Source organism: Pygocentrus nattereri, chromosome 16 (assembly GCF_015220715.1).
Source record: "Pygocentrus nattereri isolate fPygNat1 chromosome 16, fPygNat1.pri, whole genome shotgun sequence".
NCBI lineage: Eukaryota > Metazoa > Chordata > Actinopteri > Characiformes > Serrasalmidae > Pygocentrus > Pygocentrus nattereri.
This window is the reverse complement of record NC_051226.1, coordinates 36,523,468-36,537,971: the sequence shown is the minus strand read 5'-3', so window position 1 is coordinate 36,537,971 and position 14,504 is coordinate 36,523,468. Positions and strand designations below refer to the sequence as shown.

Here is a 14,504-nt window from a genome sequence, read left to right as displayed (position 1 = left end):
GAAAATATAACGTATAAGAACATTTAAAGAACCCTTTGCCTGATTCGAGTTCTTTTGCATCATGAAAGGGTTCTTCCGCTTGATGGGGAATGTTTTATATGGTTCTGTATGGAATCGTTTTTGAAAGGGTTCTATATAGCACCCAAAAGGGTTGTTCTTTTGATATAGACTTGACATCATAATAATAGAACCCTTGTCAAAAAGGTTCTGTATAGAGTGACCTCTACTGCGCGTTCTCCATCAATATGAAGAACCATTTAACGATGCAACGAACATTTCAATCATGCAGGGGGTTCTTTGATTGTTCATGGTTCTACAAATAACCATCTTCTTTACTAAAGAACTCTTGAAGAACCATCATTTTTAGCGTATATAGCACCAAAACGGTTCTGCTATTGTTACTATGTCAAGCTCGTAAAAATAGAAGAACCTTTTCAGGGCCTAAAGAAAGGTTCTATATAGCACCAAGAAGGGTTCTGCTACTGTTATGATGCCAAGCTTATAACAGCAGCAGCAGCAATAGGAATCACATATAGAGAACCATACAATCTGGAGAACCCTTTGAAGAACCAGTTCACTATTTCAAGACTGGTGTTTGGCTCCCTCTTGTGTTGAATAGCCTGAACTGCACCTGCAGTCACATTTATTACTTGGTTTTATCTACGTTTTTAGCAGCATTCTCGGCGACCTTTGGTCGGCAAATATTAACACGACCGGACACCGAGTTAAATCGATTTTTTTAGCCAGTGTCCAGCTTGTTTTTTGATGTTTTAACCGTGTTTATTTGTCGAGTCTGCGCAGTCGGTCAGTCAGCAGTGACGCAGCGCCTCAGAAACCAAAACAGAGCAGAATGGCTCCTCGGCGGTCGCTAACAAGCTAACTAACGGCAACGGTTCGCCTCCTTTATTCCGGGTTTTCTCAACCGGCCGTTCCTGACCTTTCGGGCGGTCAACGGGCCTGTATTCCTGAGATAACGACCGTGAGAAAACCGCGCTGTCATGAGCTCGTCGGACCCGTTTGCCGAAGTGGAGCGGCCGCGACACCGGCCCTTCCTCATCGGGGTCAGCGGGGGAACCGCCAGCGGGAAGGTAGGTTGGCTAACGTTAACTTACAGCCTCAAAACGGGTTAAATTACTCATTAAACTAAGCGAAGATCAGTTCTGATTAGTATTGAAGAAGTTCGGTGTAATTTCTGACTCTCAAAATTAGACCAAGCTGCCTATTCGCATGTTGCTTGTTCGAATTTTTCCGTTCCACCTTAAATGGTGCAGCAGGTACGTTGTGTCGCAACGTACCTGCTGCACCATTTAAGGTGGAACGGAAAAATTGGAACAAGAAGCCAAGCTCAGACTAGTGCACACTTTACGTTCTACAAGGGTTCTTTAGTAAGGCGAATGGGTCTATCTGAACTTCTATACAGAACCATTCGCGTATTTAAGTGGTTCTACAAGTGCTGTATATGGTTGTACGCAGAACCTTTACAGAACCAATTTCAGAGTAGCACCAAAAAGGGTTCTGCTGTTAAAATCTTGACACCATAACAGCAGCAGAACCCATTTTGGTGCTATATAGAACAGTTTCCAACACTGTTTCCATCTTGAAATGGTACTTTGTGGTGGTTATCTTTATTAAGGAACCCTAAGAGAACCCTCTTTTTTAAGGATGTACTTCTTGCATGTATTACAGGCTAAACAGCTGCATTTAAATGGTCTTGGCTTCGCTGGTCTGTCCAGCCAGTTCCTTTGAAATGCAGCGGCCTCACTGAGAGTCTAGTCTTACACCATGTCCAAGGAATCCACATGTCCAGGCCAGGGGTCATCCGAGGCCGTGTGGCGGTAACTGGGTCACTCTGCTCTCTCTCTGCCAGTCCACAGTGTGTGCCAAGATCATGGAGCTGCTGGGCCAGAACAAGGTGGACCACCGGCAGAGGAAGGTGGTCATCGTGAGCCAGGACAGCTTCTACCGAGTGCTGACCGCCGAGCAGAAAGCCAAAGCTCTCAAGGGCCAGTATAACTTTGACCACCCAGGTAAAGGCCACGGTCAGAGTGGACCATACATGCTTTCATGCCCCTTATATCGATTTACACCCAGATGAGGTCCGTCAGCCAAAACATCAGCTAGACCAGCATTGAACTCCTGCTGATGTTTGGACTTTGGCTTCTTTAGGTCAGAGAGGTGCTTTAAAAGGGAACTCCACTAGTTTTTCCAAATTTCGGCATAATAAAGTGGTTGAGATGTAAACAGTCATTCAGGGCGGTTTGGTGTGAAATGCTCTGTTCTAGATAAACTTTCAGAGTCAGAGCTGTTCACAGTGGTGGTGATAGGAACCAGACGTCCACCTCTCAAAGCTTCCTCATGTAAAGTCAGTACATTAAATGCTTATGAAAACACTGCCTGAGGACTGAGGCGGTGTCCTATGATGCTATTAAGCTTTTGGCTGAAATGGTTTCACTTTCAATTTTTAACCCCATTCAAGGTTGAGAGGTACATGCAGGGCAAAATAGTCCCTAAAGAACACACTTTGTTCAGATTCCCCAGTCTTGTGTGTTACACTCTGCATAAAACACTCAGAAAGCATGTAGATTCACTGGTTCTGAATAATAAGTACAATTTTGTGACCCCTGGTTCCCATCAGCCCCATTGTGAATGACTGCGCACATCTTGGCGATTAAAATATGAGAATATTATTAAAAGGTTGGTGGAGATCCTCCTAAACAGCTGCTTCTTGATATGTGAGTCATGATATGTGTGCCCTTCTCTCCTAGATGCGTTTGATACGGAGCTGATGTGTCAGACTCTGAAGGACATTGTGGAGGGGAAGGTGGTGGAGGTTCCCACGTATGACTTCGTCACTCATTCCAGGTGAGCACTATTAAACTCCGTGTCAGGTGAATTCCAGGTGTGGCATGATTACAGCTATAATCACAAAGACTAGTGTTGCACTGATACTGGCACTGTGTCAGCGCAGATACTGGCAGTATCGGTGATGGGGATACCGATTCTTGACTGACACCACAAAGCAGTTTCTGATATGTGGAGGCCAGTAGACGTAACCGCAGCAGTAAAAATGCTCACAGCAGAAACCGTAACGGCAGTTTCTGGTGTTAAAACGCACTAACTGAGCCGCTGACCTGAACAGCTGAGCCGCTTCCTTCAGTAACCGCTCGCCTGCCGCTGGGTGGTCACTTAAAGACAGAGTAAATGTTATTGAGTGTAAGGAACCGCCGGACCCTGCACAATGATAGCATTTAGCCTTGATTTAGCTTTTAGCACAGCAGCCTGTTAACCTGTGTGTGTGTGTGTGTGTGTGTGCGTGTGTGTAGGCTGCAGGAGAAGATCCGCGTGTATCCTGCAGATGTTGTTCTGTTTGAGGGGATCCTGGTGTTCTACACTCAGGAGGTCCGAGACATGTTCCACATGAAACTGTTTGTTGATACGGACTCAGACGTGCGTCTGTCACGCAGAGGTGAACACACACACACACACACACACACACACACACACCCACACACACACTTTGCTGGGGAAGTAAGTGAGCTTGCAGTATTTTGCACAGGGGGATTTCCTAGTTTGATGACAAAGGGAAAACCTGGCCAAGACTCGGAAAAAACCCTCTGATGATCCTGAAGGACGAACTACAGAAAAGCAACTGATTTGGGGGGATTTTTTTCTGTTAGCTGGTGAATTCGAAGGAGGTCAGACGGCCAATATTACTGCTAGGAATCTTTCCATTTTGTGTTTGTGCACCGTCCCCAGTGCCTCGATCACAGGCTGGCGGAAAGGCGTGGCCCGACCCCTGAACACTGCTCAGGGACGTCAGTGATGTCAGCTGCCAGAGAGGGGACAACGACGATGAAGGCAACGAGAGGTATTAAGGCAGGACGCGAGTCCTGAGCTCTGCCGTCCGGGCCCCGCCCCCTGTTCCGCAGAGGGGCCGCTTCACTACAACTCCCGTTCAAATCCAGGTGGACGAGCTGCGGGGCAGGTGCAGCGACAGGGAGGAACAACGAGCTCCTGCCTTCTGCCTTCGTGCCTCTGAGGCTGTTATTGTCGTTGTCAGCTCTACGGTGGCTGACATCCTTGTCCTGCCATCGCTCGTGTCCCTCAGTAGTGTTCAGGATTGGGCCACACCTCTCCACCGGCTCTCGCTGCTGCGACCGGGACCTGGGGGACGGGAGTGTGGCACAGTGCTTTCCTGTCTCTCTGTTAGTCCTTTACTTTGAAGTGCACTTTGCTAAACATGAGAATGGGCTCTATCCCCGGATCTGTTGCCAGACCAAACACTGGACGCTGTTTGACCAAGAAACCAGCTCAGGTTTATTTATATTTTCTCAAAGTCTCAACAGAAAGATTTTAGTCTTTGGGGGAAAGTGGCCTCAAGCATGTGATCAAAACAATGACCAGAACAAGCTAATGATTAGAAAATGAACAAAAATAAATCAAAAATGACTTCAACAAGGCAAAGAAAGTGAAGCAAGCAGCGCCGAGCTTGTCTGGTCAGGTGCACGTTACACTTTCAGGTCACACCAAAGGGGAGAGCCTGGAATGTATTCCTGGGAGTGACTTTAACCCTTGAAACAAGAGGGCGCCCCCATGTGTCCAGCCACGAACCTGCTCGTAATGCAGCATAAACAACGTAACCTGATTTCCAATTGCCACAAAGCTCTTTTTGGAAAGTTTAGCATATTTTCTGGGAAGACGGTGAAGAGCAACACCTTTGCTTATATAACACACACTTTAGCATTTGCCTCTTCATAGTTTCCACACCCAGCTATGCTGCACTCTACACCCTGCAGGCGTCCTTTAATTGCACCGTGTTTTCCATCCATATCCTTTGACGATCAACATAAGAGTTACTCTAATGTTGGCTTGGTTGTGTTTTTTAGCGTAAAGATAGGGGAGGATTGGTCGTCACCACAGCCAGTTCTAATGGTTGAGTGATGTGTACGTGTAATGCATGCTGGGTATTGTAGTAAGAGAGCACTGATGAACTAGTAAACATAACATGCACACAACAGCTTTAAATGCTCGTTCCAGGCTGGAATGCGGAATGCCCCGTACGTCAGCCGTACTCCTCACTGTGAGCTTGCCTGTTTCTCTGACACTCGTTTGTGTTACCTGCAGTTCTGAGGGACATGAGGAGAGGTCGTGACCTGGAGCAGATCCTTACGCAGTACACCACCTTTGTTAAACCTGCCTTTGAGGAATTCTGCCTACCAGTAAGAAACACACACACACACACACACACACACACACTCACTTACACAGACTAAAGTAGCATAAAATACATCAACACTGTCCGGCAAAATGATCTCAGAGCAGAAACGTTCTTAACTGTTAATGAACGGTAACATAGAGATTTTATCTCACGCGGTTTTGGAGAATTCCAAACTTTGTAAGTTTTTCACACAATGTAAAGGCCATCTTCTGCCCAATGGCCACTGGGATAGGCTCTGGGACCCCTATGGACCCTGGACAGTGAGTGGACACAGTTTTTTTTTTTAACACTGAGTCCACTCACTGTCCACTCTATTAGACACTCCTACCTTGTCGGTCCACCTTGTAGATGTAAAGTCAGAGACGACAGCTCATCTGCTGCTGCACAGTTTGTGTTGATCATCCTCTAGTGCTTCATCAGTGGTCACAGGATGCTGTTGGCTGGATATTCCTGGTTGGTGGACTGTTCTCCACTAAACACTGAGGTGTTTAAATCTCCAGCAGCACTGCTGTGTTTGATCCACTCAGGCCAGCACAACACACACTAACACACCACCACCACATCAGTGTTACTGCAGTGCTGAGAAAGCGAAAAAGTGCTGCCTGAATGTTACAAGCTGGAATTGTCCCTGTTTACGTGAGCGCATGCTTATGTGACTAGATGCTAATATTCTATACAAATTCTGAGTCGTAATAGAAATTAGCTTTATGCCATGAAAAAACAAATTAAAATCAACGTCTGGTGTACACGGCAATATTTAAGGTGGGAGTGGACGCAGGTTATCGTCCCGGAAGCGTCCGGTTTAATGGTACAGGTACCGTCCCGTGTGCCCTTTTTATCGTCCCTCTGTCGACGGGACGGCTTTGGTCAGGAGCTCTGCTTTTCATGTTGGCACAAAGTGTCAGATGTTCATTTTCGCTCTGACTCTTTTTCTCTGGCAGACCAAGAAATATGCAGATGTGATTATTCCTCGCGGAGTGGACAACATGGGTAAGTCTTGCTCAGTGTCGTCTCTGCTCCCTTGCCAGTTGTTACAACCCCCCAGCCTCCCTTTCTCCCTCTGCTTTTCATCGTCCTTTTTTAGACAGATAGAGACCTTATTAATCCCAAAAGAAATGGCAGAGTTGCCGCAGTGACTAAGAAGAGCGTTACAGATCAGGAGCACTGAGAGGTGCAGATGGTCAGAGTGTGGTGGCCAACCTGGGCAGGGTGTAACACACACACCGCAATTCATAAATACAACTTGAACAAAGTGTGCTTACAGTTAGAGTCATCAGACGGTCGTCATGACCATGTTTTATATGTCAGTGACAGCAAGAAGAAGCCTAATAATTGTGAGAAATAGTAACACCATGTATATTTGATATTCTGCATTTTAGGGTTTCAGTCACGTGACTTTTCTGTTGTGGCCGCCGTATCTGGGACCAAATTTCTGGCTTTGCTGCTCCGAACGTGACTAGAGGTGAAAGATGGCTAAAATGACTGTCCTTACTTCGGAAAAGGAAAAAACGTTCCTCAACAAAGTCGATAAAACAGGCTGTGATTCTTCTCCAGTTTCCCCTGAACTCCTGGACTCACTTAAATTCAGAAGAGCTACCAGATTTGTGTTTTCCTGACATTTATATTTTAAAATGAAACTAAAATTTCATTTAAAAGCACGGAAGCCCACCAGGGTGGGTAAAGGATCCCATGGTGCTGCATAAAGAGGGGATGAACTCTGTGATCATAGGAGGGAAACGACATCAGTGCTGGCCTTTTGAGAACTTTAGCTGATGTTAACAGCCGAGAGATGAACAGTCATCCCCCCTAACGGAGCTGCAGACCGCCGCTGTAACTTTACTCTCTGTTTCTGATTTAAATGAGGTTTAAATGGAGAAACAAACGTTAAATATCAGACTGAATGTCGTGGCTCAGAAAACAACGTCGTGTCTCGACAGACGTGGTTCTGTAGGTTTGCTGGTGCAGTTAGTTCAGAGTTCAGCTCCAGTCCTGAAACCCCTCAACTGCATAACTGGTTTCCCTGGTTAAAATACCTGATATTATTCGGTAATTAATCTGAATGAGGTGCGAACAGCAAAGAAACACTAAACCATACAGTGCAGTGGCTCCAAACCTGGAGTGAAAACACTGAATTAAAGGTCTGTGAGTCTCCCGATGATGCTGACTCTGAGAGGCTAATGCTCCGTAGTCAATCATGTGATACTGGTAGAAATTAAAGGCGGTGAAGTTGGCTGATTGACTGAGGCCTGTTGTGCAGTGAGAGGGACACACACACACACACACACACACACGCCAGTGTGCTCATGTGTTGTCACTCAGGAACTTCATTGATTCTTAAACATTTCATGTTTGTCTTGAGTTGCTTGGTGTGAAATGGTTGTATAGGCTCAGATGTCTGTACAGTGGTGGTGATGGGAACTAGGAGGTCACCATGTCTACAGTACACATATAGACATTATATTCACTGTCCAAAACCACCAGTGAACCCACACAAGTCTTCAGATTTTTATATGGAATGTTGATGAAAAACAGCGGAAAACCTCAAACGTTTTCTTTGGGGACTATTTTGCCTCACAGCGCCCTGCATGTATCCCTCCACAATAATACATTTAAGACCAAAAGTTGTTTGTAAGACAGCGTCTCAGACATCAGGCAGTGAATTCATAACCATCCCATGCAGTAACTTTCTGTGAGGGAGCTTTTAGAGGTGGAGGTCTGGTTCCTATCAGTACCACTGTGAACAGTTCTTTTATTCAAAAGAGACTTAAACACCACCGGGTTTATGAACGTGTGCTTGAATGCAAGTGAATATTTGCGATATTACAGTCTCTCTGTCTCTCTCTCCCTCCCTCTGTCTCTCTCTCCCTCTCGCTCGCTCTCCCTCCCTCCCTGCCTCAGTGGCGATAAACCTCATCGTGCAGCACATCCAGGACATCCTGAGCGGTGATATCTGCAAGTGGCAGAGAGGGGCTGTTAATGGACACACCCACGGGCGGAGCTTAAAGAGGGGCGTTCCCGATCAAGTGGAGAACGACAGCGTTGTGGCAGCCATGCCAATAAAGCGCCCCCTGCTGGAGCCCAGCACACGGCCACATTAACTAACGCACACAGGGAGGAGAAGGTGGATGTGTTAAAACTTGAAGAGCTGTAAACATCTGTGCATGCTTCCAACAAACACACACACACATATATATATATATATATATATATATATACAAATACACAAAAACACACACATATACACATACACACAAATACACAAAAACACATACACACACACAAAAACACAAATACACACACAGTACAGAGTCGCACCTTATCTATTACTCACAGGTCTGTCATGTGATTTAGGAGGAAGTCTAGCCTTTTCTTTGCTGTGTCAACTGAGTCTTCAGGTGTTTTGGTACCATTTTGTAAAAACTGCCTGAATCTGCTGAACCAGGTTCGGTTCTTTAAAGGCCTGAGGAACTCACTGGATCAGCACCACGGATGTGAACTGGACACAGATTCCCCAGAAAGGCAGAAGCAGCTGCACTTCATTAGAAACCTCTGCTTTGTATTGCGCTCTCTCCACTCTGAGCGCCACCTACGTGATACACAATTAGAAAGATGGTTATAGATGGTTCTGTTTAGAACCTTGAGTTCTCTGTAGAACCATTCCATGCTTAAACTCTTCTACGCATTGTGAAATGGTGCTTCGGATTGATGGTGAACGTGTTGTATAGGGTTCTGTATAGCACCAAAAACAGTTATTGTTATAAACATGATGTAACAATAGCAGAACCCTTGTTGAACAGTTACTATTGTTACTATTGTTTGTTTTTCAAAAAGGTTCTGTATAGAACCATAAGCAACAGATTCTCCAATCTGAAGAACCATTTCACCCATGAAAAAAACTGTTTAAGCACATTCTTATAAAGGATGGTTCTTTAAGGGTTCTTTAGGGAACGAAAGAAAAAAAGTAGTTCTACGTAGACGTGTGAATACTCAAAGACCCTGTGGGTGACTTACGGGTTCTTTGCATTGTCAGATGTTTCTTCAGACTGATGGAGAACATGCTGTAGATAGAACTTGTTTGAAAAGGGTTCTTCTATTGTAACAAGCTTGACATCGTAACAACAGAAGAACCATTTTGGGTGCTATATAGCACCCTTATCAAAAAGGACCATCTACATCAATCTGAAGAACCATTTAAGCTTTAAGCTTGAAATGGTTCCAAACAGAGCCATTGCATTTACTGAAGAAGCGTTAAAGAACCCTTTTTTTTTTAAATAGGTGTAGTTACAAACTGTAGTTGCTGCAGTTGGTCAGTCTCTGACCACAAGAGCTTGAAGGGAGGGGTTTCTAATAAAATGGCCAGGAAGCTTGATCCCAGAATCACGTAGCACAAGTTGGTCAGCGGTTCTGCGTTTTCTATGAAGGCGTCGCTGTAGAACAGCAGCCGTCACCTCATCACTCAGGAATCACCGGAGTGGCTCTCAAAGCACCAACAGACAACATCGATGCCCCATTACGGTCGTCCTGCCGAGCTGGACTGCGTTTTGGGGAAACCGGGCCTCAAAAAGTTCCGACAGTTAATGAGGGAAATGGTTTTGCCTTCTGAAAGCAGCTCTGACCTGTTCTACCAGTCCTACCATGAAACACGGAACTGCCTTAAAGCACGTTTCTGAGAAATGTCTCGATGTATTGTGACCATATTTAATGATATTAATCTATTGCTCCAATCACCGTTAATATTCATGTGCATTTCTGTTTTCTACTGTCAGATTATTTGTATCCGTCAGTCCTAAATTCCCATTAAATGTCTGTTGGCTCTTATAAATGCGAACGCTTTACAAACGGTTCAGCACCGGTCGTTCGTTTCCTTCATGTCGGACTTTAAACAATATTAAATGTTAACATTCACACAAAGTGTCTGTGTTTTTGTTACCAAATCACGGCGATTCACACAACCGTCGGTCAGCATGTCCAAAAATGAAGTGGTTGAAAATGATAGGCAGCCTAGTGGCCACAGATTAGTGTTACAGCTGCTTTCATTCGTTTGCCTTTTGAGTCAGTCATTTGTCCTTGCATATAGATTCAATTTAGGACCACCATGGACCCTCACAGAGCAGGTACTATTTGGGTGATGGATCAGTCTCAGCACTGCAGTAACACTGATGTGGTGGTGGTGTGTTAGTGTGTGTTGCGCTGGTACGAGTGGATCAGACAACAGTGCTGCAGACGTTTTAAACACTGTCCACTCTATTAGACACTCCTGCCTTGTCGGTCCACCTTGTAGATGTAAAGTCAGAGGCGACAGCTCATCTGCTGCTGCACAGTTTGTGCTGGTCATCCTCTGGACCTTCATCAGCGGTCACAGGACGCTGCCCACAGGACGCTGTTGGCTGGATATTTTTGGTTGGCAGATTATTCTCAGTCCAGCAGCACAGCTGTGTGTGTGTGTGTGTGTGTGTGTGTGTGTGTGTGTGTGTGTGTGTGTGTATATATATACACACACACACACACACACACACACACACACAATGAAAACGAGTACACTCAGACATTTATACATATATAGAAAGAGCAGTTTTTATTGGTGGATGAAAGCACAATATGTGATGTGTAACACAAAAGAATTTCCCAGGAGTCAGTAAACAGCAACGCCACAACACACACACACACACACACACACACACACGTGACCTCAGGTTCTCTCGGCAACATCATTCACAAACAACACGACGCCTTGTGCACCCACACATACTGGCACTGGAACACGTTTACAGAGATCACAGCATCGTCAGTCCTAGTGTTTTTGCTTTTTGTTGTTTTCTCTTTTTTTTAGTGCATAAATTGTTTGGTTTGAGATACAAAAAAAAAACAAAAAACTGTTCTCTCCTCATAACTGCTTAACTATATATGCAGAGAATACACGTCAGAGCTGTACATCATCATACACTTATCATACATAACGTTATCATACACGAAGGAATTAAAATCACCCCAACTGCCGCTCAAAAGTGTTGCCTGGCAACTCTGAACCGTCCCAGACCCCTTGAGACATCACAGTCTGGTCTGGCGCAGTGAGGGGATGGAGACGCGGTAAACGGTCATCGGAGGTCACTCGCACACACACACACACACAAATGCCACAACTAAATCTCCGGACTTGGACGTTTCTAAGAAAGTCCACAGGGCAGTCGGGTCTAATTTGGCCGTTGCTGTTGGTCAGAATTAGCAGCACAGCTTCTTGTTGCACAGATTTTCGGGTCAGGTCAACCATGGAAGTGAGTCGAGCTCAAGTGCCCTCCCTTTAGCGTTTGGAGCCGTGCACCCTTGTGGATCTGACGTGACGACATCGAGCGCTTCAGCGAACGTCACCGGAGCCCAAAGCTGGTGAGACCAGCAGCCACGGGGCCGGAGACCGGAAATTTAGACAGGCGGAAAAACAGAATCCAGTTTAACCCAAAGGCTCAGTCACTCCCACATGAGTTCAAAGTCTTTCCTCATTTCCCGATGCATCATATCGAACAAGAAGTCCCGAATCCCAGCAGTCGTCCGGCGGGCAAAACGTTCTGTCCGTTCGGCCCGTTTTAAGTCCACTGGTTTGGGTCTGTATGAGTGCAAGTGTTCATCGCTGATGCAGTGACAGAGGTTGACTGAACCCTCCTGAACTGCTGCATCTTCCCCTCACAAACACACAAATAATGCGCATATACAAGTTACGTCTTACACTGTGCGTGTGTGCATATATCTGGATTGGGTTCAGCTTCTCCTCTTGGGAGAGAATATTGCATTTGCATCAGTCTTTTTTAGGTTTACTTTTTATGTCCACTGAAAAGTTCTCTCTAGCTGCTGTTCTCTCAGTTCGCTCAAAGGTTCTAGCACACCGTTTTTCTCCTCTAAGTTTTCTCCTCGCGCTCCGTTTTACGCCGCGTGATGTTCCGCGGTTTGATCTTTAACGAGAGCTCCCACAGCGCCTCCTCGGCCAGGTGATCGCTGAAGTCATTGAAGAAGGAGATGATGTCCTCGTTCCGCTTCAGCTCGTAGTGTCTGCACTCAGAGAAAAGAACCGTTTCATTAAACACTTCAGTTCAGTTAAGCAGCGCAAGGGTATTATTTATTTCGTGGTTTTGACGGCGGGAATTCATGAGCTGGAGGTTAGGGAACCGGCCCTGTGACCGGAAGGTCGCCAGTTTGATCCCCTGAGCTGACAGGATGCGACTCAAGTGCCCTTGAGCAAGACGCCTAACCCCCAACTGCTCCCTGGGCGCCGTGGATAGGGCTGCCCACCACTCCGGGCAAGTGTGCTAACAGACATGTGTGTGAATGATGAAGACGGAGGACCACCCTACCCACCCAGAGAGAGAGTACAGTTATGATCTCTTGTACTTTCACTTACGGATGGCTGTGGCATCTCCTGACAACAGGGCCACCACACAGGAGCTTCATTCATTTGAACTACTTAAATGCACTCACTGCACTGTTCCTGTGCTTTGTCCTGGTATTATTGCACTAGTCCTATTTGTACAGTCTATTACTGCACTATTCATACTGTATCTGACTGTTACTGTACAAGTTTTTACTCTGCATACTTATTTTACATATGCTGATCTCACAGTACAGACTACCTACATTTCGTCAATGTCCAGCGAAAACCATGCATCTCCATTTTTGTTGTTTTTTAGTTCTCTACATCATTTCAACACACCGCCCGTCCTTTACGTTGTGTGGAAATTTCATGATGAATGGACCAATAGAAATGCTCTAAAATCACTCGGATCAAAATCTCTTTAGGTTGACTTACATTGAAAGGTAAGAGTGTTTTTGCCCTCTCCTGTAAAGTTACTATTTTGGAGATACATGATTTTCATTGGACGATTCGCGTTCTCTCCACTCGCTCTCTATATGTCGCTGTTGCCGGAACAAAACCTTGAATCTCCAATTTTGTCATTTTTCAGTTTTTGACAATTTGAAAATACCTGGGATTCTTTACGTTGCCTGTAAATTTCATGATGAATGGACCCAAAGAAACGGCTCAAAATGACTTGGACAAACGTCTGGTTCCATTGACTTGCATTAAAAGTAGAGGAGGTTTTTTCCTTCTCCTGTAAAGTTGTCGTTTTGGAGATTTTGGAGAGGTTATCGTCTGACACCAGCGATATGTATATTATTTTTATATTCACAACATCTATCATTTTTTTCTACCCTCCACTGTCCTTAATTGTACATACTGTAACCACAGCATCACTTACCGCAATTACTTCCCTGCACATTATATATGAATAATCCTGTATTTAGCGATTCTGGTTAGACGGCTTTATTCGTTGGCTCTGTGCCTGGTTAATCTAATAATATCATATAAACAATAAATCAAAATGAGCATAGTTTAATAAACTGTAATTATCCATTTACAGAAATATCTTGTGAACAGCTATTTAATCAGCCAGACTTGGTCACTGCTTTGTGAAAATGAAGGAGCATTCTGATCATTAATTTATATTATATGTTTAACATTTATATTATACAGCTTTCTCAATCACTTTGGAACCGTCGATAATCGTTCATTTTCACCGCGTCCTACAAATTTGAAATCTACAGAACAGCAGAATCTCTCGGAATTATTTTACACGTGTATCTGGAATAAAATTGGTTCTATACCACTGAGACCAGTGAGACCAGTGAGACCAGTGAGACCACGATACACATTTCACTCCTTCTGGCTGTTTGAGTGACAGTAGATGCTGTTGACGGGTGCTCTGATGTCCTCTATGGCCTGAGTCTGTACGTTTTCAGCGCGCTGGTCGTTGTCGTTTGTGTGATTGTGTTACACTGAGGGAGGATAAGCACTGGAGGAAGTAACTGAGAGGTTCACTCACACTTGCTGGAAGCGTCTCATGCTGTCCAGGATGTTGAACTGCTGCCAGCGCTTGGAGAAATTCACCTTCCCGTCAATCAGGTCTGGATTCCCCAGGTGGACGAACGTCAGGTCCTGCAGGATCAACCCCCTGAGGAGAGGGAGGAGGGGGGGGGGGGGTCATTTAAATACACTTGCAATACAGTTTCATCTTGATTTGGCTGTAAATGAACTGAAATAGGACAGAAATGCGCTTTGGAAACAAACTCACAGGTACGGGATGCAGGGAGGCTCCACGTCAGCCAGTGCTGCTCTGTACGCTCGGAAAGAGGACGAGCTGTCGATCAGCGTACAGTACTCCTCCAAACCCTGAGAGAGAGAGAGAATAAAGAATCTTATTAACTGTGATTTATTTACGCCACACACACCAAAAAACACTGGAGC

The 14,504-nt window shown here is 45.2% G+C and overlaps 2 protein-coding genes across 10 annotated transcripts in view; one reads left to right on the top strand and one right to left on the bottom strand.

Annotated features, from left to right (window-relative positions):
* Positions 1 to 431: 431 nt before the first annotated feature.
* Positions 432 to 10,123, top strand: uck1 (uridine-cytidine kinase 1). 3 transcript variants are annotated; one of them, XM_017683957.2, is made up of 7 exons: positions 439 to 1,088; positions 1,868 to 2,027; positions 2,766 to 2,862; positions 3,324 to 3,466; positions 5,125 to 5,219; positions 6,160 to 6,208; positions 6,598 to 8,110. In XM_017683957.2, the coding sequence occupies exons 1-7, from the start codon at positions 999 to 1,001 to the stop codon at positions 6,672 to 6,674; spliced, it is 711 nt and encodes a 236-aa protein (XP_017539446.1). In that variant the 5' UTR covers positions 439 to 998; the 3' UTR covers positions 6,675 to 8,110. The 3 variants fall into 3 exon arrangements, with proteins under 3 accessions (XP_037402128.1, XP_017539446.1, XP_017539445.1); XM_017683956.2 differs by lacking the exon at positions 6,598 to 8,110 and adding an exon at positions 8,117 to 10,123 and having other exon boundaries at positions 446 to 1,088; XM_037546231.1 differs by lacking the exons at positions 5,125 to 5,219; positions 6,598 to 8,110 and adding an exon at positions 8,117 to 8,314 and having other exon boundaries at positions 432 to 1,088.
* Positions 10,124 to 10,772: 649 nt separating this feature from the next.
* The window catches only part of rapgef1b (Rap guanine nucleotide exchange factor (GEF) 1b), a 68,257-nt gene continuing 64,525 nt past the window's right edge, over positions 10,773 to 14,504 (bottom strand). For all 7 annotated transcript variants that reach the window (XM_017683951.2, XM_017683950.2, XM_017683949.2 and 4 more), the window contains 3 exons: positions 14,332 to 14,429; positions 14,083 to 14,211; positions 10,773 to 12,256 (listed from right to left, as the gene is read on the bottom strand). In XM_017683951.2, coding sequence (XP_017539440.1) covers positions 12,106 to 12,256; positions 14,083 to 14,211; positions 14,332 to 14,429 — 378 coding nt within the window. In that variant the 3' untranslated portion in view covers positions 10,773 to 12,105. The remainder of the gene's footprint in view (positions 12,257 to 14,082; positions 14,212 to 14,331; positions 14,430 to 14,504) is intronic.

What these genes read in the sequence shown, in the direction of transcription:
- uck1 (XM_017683956.2), top strand. Translation starts at nt 999, where the DNA reads ATGAGCTCGTCGGACCCGTTTGCCGAAGTGGAGCGGCCGCGACACCGG. An exon ending in CGTGCGTCTGTCACGCAGAG is followed by an intron (nt 3,467 to 5,124) that starts GTGAACACACAC and finishes TGTTACCTGCAG; the next exon opens with TTCTGAGGGACATGAGGAGA. An exon ending in TCGCGGAGTGGACAACATGG is followed by an intron (nt 6,209 to 8,116) that starts GTAAGTCTTGCT and finishes TCCCTGCCTCAG; the next exon opens with TGGCGATAAACCTCATCGTG.